The following is a 6,000-nucleotide window of genomic DNA, read 5'->3' as shown; positions in this document are numbered from 1 at the left end:
CTGCCTTTTGCTTGCAATTTCACGCTTCCTCCAAGCTGTCCAAAAATCCCTCTGCTGGCTTCGGTGGTTTCAGAAGCAGGAGGCTGCCCACATATTTAGTTCAATATCGTTGCCCTTTTATCAGGACCTACATGTGCTACCAATCGGTGTGAAATAAAAAAAAAAAAATTAAATTATTATTATTAATAAAAAAAAATTAACAAGATTAGTTGAGTATGTGTGTTTATGCTTTAATGATTCCTATGTGTATGGGAAAGATCAGATTAAAGTACAGTGTTCCTTGATCATTTTTATTATTTTTTTTTTTTTTTCCTAGAAAGAGGTATGGTTGGGATTGTGCCAAAGAAGGAGTCCCCCTGGGTGGATTTTTGCGCAGACCACAAATATTACTACATTGTCCGATCCAACCTCAGATGCTACATGAGAACAACAGACTTTTGCAAAGGTGAGGGCCTTGAAGTGTTTGGCCTGCACCCTACCTGTGCACATGGCGATCATTACCTGGCCTCTGAGGAAGGCTTATTTTATATCATTAAGGGTAAATCTTTCCGCTGTGTGTTCAATATGACTACTGATGAAGGTGGTGTAGTAAATACTTTGCATCCGGATTGTCAAGGAGGTGACCATTACCTCTCAGCTGATGGCCATTTCTACATTATCTACCAGAGCTGTGGAGTTTATCGGAGGACCACCAATATGAACACTTACGATGATGGTACCGAACATGCTCTTCATCCAGACTGCCAAAACGGCCTCTATTACTTTGCCATGAAGAGCAAAAAACTCTACAGCGATTGCTGGTATTACTACTTTGTGAAGCCTTATGATGAGTGGGGAGCTCAGTATTATCGGTGTACGGATTTGGGTAAAAATGAAGGTGGTGCGACGCTCTCATTCCACCCTAGCATTACAAATTTTCTCCCTGGTGGATTGTCCGTTGTTAAAGGTAAATCATTTGGAGCCTGGCAGTGCATTAAGACCATCACTAATGAATCGAAGACACCAGTTACTTGGTCAAATAAGATCACCAGGAAAGTTGGATATGAAGAGCAAAAGATGTCCAGCATTCATCGCGATTGGAAAGTGTCTGGTTCAATGACAGTGGAGACTGGAGAATTAACATGTTTGTTTGCAAAAGCACAGTTCTCCCTGTCTACCCAATATGGAGGGTCAGCTCTGAGGACAGAGGAACAAAGGTGGAGCCAGGCTATGGAGACTGAAGAGTGTGTCTCATTGACCTTGGAGCCTGAGCAGAGTCTCTACATCTGGCAGTTTGTGCTTGGCTTGGGTGATGACAAAATCCTGTATTGCCATGATTTGCTATTTGAAAATCATTCCCGACCACCTACTAAAATCCCACTGCCCTCAGCTTCACCGTAGTATAGTATCCTCCCCCTTTTTTTTTAAATTTAACTTGCACTTTCCTAAATAAAATGGCTTTGAAATTTATTGTCGTGTATACATTTCACTGGATATGTTGCTCTTTCATGAGTTAGTTGGGTAGAGTGATGTTGGCAAAATTACAGAATTGGTAAACCTTCAGAATTGGTAAACCTTTTTGCAAAAGTGGTGTTTTTTTTTTTTAACTTCTCCTGAAACTCCAAATATTTTATCTCAATTTTAGTACTCTATAACTGGAAATCTTCAATTGGTTGTAAAGCTCTTTATCCTTGGGCAGATCCAGAACACATGCTATATAAATCTTCAAGTCTTGCCCACAGAACATTGGGATGGTGGAGTAAAATGGTTGCTCCAGACCCATAAAGTAAGATCTTTGTAGAGAGATGTAAGCACCATGGTAAGTGGGGAGCATCATTTCCCTGTAAGTAGAGGCGGTGAGCATAGTCCAAACTCTATTCTACGGGAATCCTCCTCATCAAAAGCAGTTGACTATGCTTTGACACATTTTAACAAGGTGGAAGATGCAGTTATGTTATTGATGGAGGGCTTTTACTAGTTTTGTTTTAAAGCAACCCATCAGTCATGATACAAATGGTACCTTGTGTCCCTTGCAATTGAACAACTCTTAAGGCCCGTACACACGTACCGATCGTCGGCATACAAACGTCGGTGGACGAAGGATCTGCCGATTGTACGCGTGTTAGTATGGTGCCTCCGACAGATGTCTGCGCACAATCCGCGGACAAAAGTCTTTCGTGCAAACATGAAAATATTTGTATGCCGACACCAGAACGGACGATTGTTCGCCTGTCAGTACACAATTCGGCCGACAGACCGCAGATTTGCAAGACTGGGCATGCTCAGAAAATAGAAAACACAGGGAAAGTTAACCATTACATGACATCACTTCTGCAGTCGGCGGACAAAATTCTTGTGCTGTCCTTGTGCTGTCTTTGCACTTTTCAGCAGACACCGACATCCCGGGGAGAAAAGAGGAACATTTGTAAGCCGACCATCGGTACGTGTGTACGGGGCTTTATACTCACCTCTTCAGTGGCCTTTGACTCCAACTTGCCCTAAACTTGCACTGGAGCCTCCATCAGACTTTTCTCAGCATCTGCACCCCCCTTCTGTGCATTGTGGTTCCATTTCCTAACCCTCTTTCACTGCTGTGTACTGTAGTGATGTAATCCAACAACCCCACAAAAGTCCGATGAAGGCTGCAGCAAAAGCAGGAGACATGGGCTGCCATAAAGGGGAGCATATTATAGCTTTTTCAGAACTGACAATTTTTGCTTTCACTATAGTATCCTATTTAGGGAGCAAAACAAGGTATTTTGTATACAACTGTCCACACTTCACACCATATTTTAGATGTACACTATATTACCAAACTATTGGGATGCCTGCTCTTACATGCACATGAACTTTAATGGCATCCCAGTCTTAGTCCGTAGGGTTTTGATATTGAGGTGCCCCAGTGGCCGCTGGTGCTCAAAATCTTTTTTTGGGGGGGGGGGGCGCAAAAAGAAAAATGTAATAGGCATTGCTTTGCGGCAAAAAACGCTGTAAAAAATTGCGTGACATTGAGGTCACAAAAGTGTGAAAGTGGCCTTCAGTAATCAAGGTATAGCGTGCCCCCTTTCAATGCAGAGTGACCAGCGTGCCCCCTTTCAATGCAGAGTGACCAGGGTGCCCCTTTCAATGCAAAGTGTCCAGAGTGCCCCCTTCAATGCAGAGTGACCAGTGGGCCGTGCCCCCTTCAATGCAGAGTGACCAGTGGGCCGTGCCCCCTTTCAATGCAGAGTGACCAGGGTGCCCCCTTTCAATGCAAAGTGACCAGGGTGCCCCCTTTCATTTCAGAGTGACCAGGGTGCCCCCTTTCAATTCAGAGTGACCAGGGTGCCGTGTCCCCGTTCAATGCAGAGTGACCAGGGTGTCCCCGTTCAATGCAGAGTGACCAGGGTGTCCCCTTTCAATGCAGAGTGACCAGCGTGCCGTGCCCCCTTTCAATGGAGAGTGACCAGCGTGCCCCTTTCAATGCAGAGTTACCAGCGTGCCCCTTTCAATGCAGAGTGACCAGCAGGCCATGCCCCCTTTCAATGCAGAGTGACCAGGGTGCCCCTTTCAATGCAAAGTGTCCAGAGTGCCCCCTTCAATGCAGAGTGACCAGTGGGCCGTGCCCCCTTTCAATGCAGAGTGACCAGGGTGCCCCCTTTCAATGCAAAGTGACCAGGGTGCCCCCTTTCAATTCAGAGTGACCAGGGTGCCCCCTGTCAATTCAGAGTGACCAGGGTGCCGTGTCCCCTTTCAATGCAGAGTGACCAGGGTGTCCCCTTTCAATGCAGAGTGACCAGGGTGTCCCCTTTCAATGCAGAGTGACCAGCGTGCCGTGCCCCCTTTCAATGGAGAGTGACCAGCGTGCCCCTTTCAATGCAGAGTTACCAGCGTGCCCCTTTCAATGCAGAGTGACCAGCAGGCCATGCCCCCTTTCAATGCAGAGTGACCAGCGTGCCCCCTTTCATTGCAGAGTTACCAGTGTGCCCACTTTCAATGTAGAGTGACCAGCATACCGTCCACCCTTTCAATGCAGAGTGACCAGGGTGCCCCCTTTCAATGCAGAGTGACCAGCGGGCCGTGCCCCCTATAATGCAGAGTGACCAGGGTAGAGTTAGGGACTGCAGATATCAGGGTGCCTTGCCATGGCCTGCAGCTTACGCATGTATTTGCAAATGTGTGCAACTAAACCCCTGCTTTTAATGCATACTGTTAGACAGGTTAATTTGGTTGGTCACTGGCTGGTTGGTAAGTAGTGACTGGAAATCCCCTTCCTTTTTTGATCTGTGTTTGCCCTTCCATTGCTTCTTACTGTTAAGACCAGTTATAGGTGGAGGAGGTGACCATTTTTTGCAACTGCCCCCTTTCAATGCAGAGTGACCAGTGTGCCATCCCTCCTTTCAATGCAGAGTGACCAGCGTGCCATTCCCCCTTTCAATGCAGAGTGACCAGCATGCCCCCTTTCAATGCAGAGTGACCAGCGTGCCCCCTTCAATGCAGAGAGATAAGTGCACTTTCCTGCAGCGGCGGCTTCTCCTCAGTTCCCCGCGTCTCCCGCCTCCTCCTCAGCCAATGACATGGGTTTGCCTTTCGGCCAATCAGGAAGCGGGTCTCGGACCCGCTTCCTGATTGGTCAAGAGGAGGATCCGTTTGACAATAGCGAACTTTCATTCGCTATTGTCACACAAATGGGTGAGCTAGGGCGCAGTGCAAACCAGTGCACAACGCAAGGCCCATAAAGACATGGATGAGCGAGTTTGGGGTGGAAGAACCTGACTGTCCTGATCTCAACCCAATAGAACACCTTTTGGATGAATTGGAGTGGAGACTGCAAGCTCGTCCACATCCGTGCCTGACCTCACAAATCCTCCTCTGGAAGAAGGGTCAAACATTCCCATAGACACACTCCTAAACCTTGTGAACAGCCTTCCCAGAAGAGTTGAAGCTGTTATAGCTGCAAAGGGTGGGCCAACTCAATATTGAACCCTAGGGACTAAAGATGGATACACACTATACAATTTTCTTGATTTTTATTCCTTTAGATTTACCAAAACCATATAATATGAGGTCAGACCTAAACACTTTCAATTTTATATGCAATCAGGCACGCCCTTGCACTACATAGTTGAAGGTAAATCTAAAGGAAATCTACCAACAATAGTTGTATAGTGTATAGTTGTATAGTGTGTAGCCAGCTTAAGACTAGGATGCCATTAAAGTTCATGAGCGTGTAAAGGCAGGCGTCCCAAAACGTTTGCTCATATAGTGTATCTTAATCCTAAAAAAAAAAAAAACGTAACTTAGTGATGGGCTTTATACAAAATAAAAAAAAAATTCAACAAGCAGAAGTTAAAATGTGTAGGCTATGTAGTCCAGTGTATTTAATTTAAGTAAAAATATAGATTCAGTAGACTTTTTAGTAGGGTTTTTCATTGTAACCCTACAAACAACTAGGAGTTTTATGTACATGAGTGTGTGGGGGGTTTTTCTTCTTCTTTTTTTTTTTTCTAAATTTTTTTAATTTTATTTTGTGCTTAATAATATTTTACTTCACATTTTAGTGCCTTTCTTCACATCATTGTAAAGTGTGCTGCTATCAACATATTTGAGGTGTGTTGCATTTGGGAGCCCATTCATTTTGAAATGGCTATCAATGCATAGGGAAAAATAATGTTCCCCTCCTCTGCACAACACACAGAGCATATGTATCTATACATTATAACACCCTAGGTAGCAGCAACACACTGTTAAATGTGTTGGTGTTCAAAGCTTATTGGTGCATTGCATTGGTGAATTATCCCGAACACTTCTTGAAACGCTGTACTTGAAGAAAAGCTGTCAATTCACTTGGCGCGCAGGCTGATTGAAAAAAAAAAAAAAATCCTAATAGTTTATGACCAGCTTTACTGACTCCCCCCCCCCCCCCCCTCCCAAAAAAAAAATATGCAAATCATCTGTCTTCCTGCTCTTCAAGAAAAACTATAGGCTAAACTTTCTATTGCATTTTGGATAGTGTAAGGAATGAATATAACCCCTGTGTCC

At 44.8% G+C, this 6,000-nt stretch overlaps 1 protein-coding gene across 1 annotated transcript; it reads left to right on the top strand.

The window, feature by feature from the left end:
• Positions 1-324: 324 nt before the first annotated feature.
• LOC309557737 (uncharacterized protein) lies at positions 325-1,380 on the top strand (the record flags this gene model as incomplete). The annotated part of the gene is made up of 1 exon (XM_082260508.1): positions 325-1,380. The coding sequence occupies one exon, from the start codon at positions 325-327 to the stop codon at positions 1,378-1,380; it is 1,056 nt and encodes a 351-aa protein (XP_082116634.1).
• Between the last annotated feature and the right edge of the window lie 4,620 nt (positions 1,381-6,000).

Source organism: Pelophylax lessonae (assembly GCF_965119305.1).
Source record: "Pelophylax lessonae genome assembly, chromosome: 6".
In the NCBI taxonomy this organism is placed as follows: domain Eukaryota; kingdom Metazoa; phylum Chordata; class Amphibia; order Anura; family Ranidae; genus Pelophylax; species Pelophylax lessonae.
Note: the sequence above shows the minus strand (reverse complement) of the source record. Positions and strands in the feature narration are given on the sequence as shown.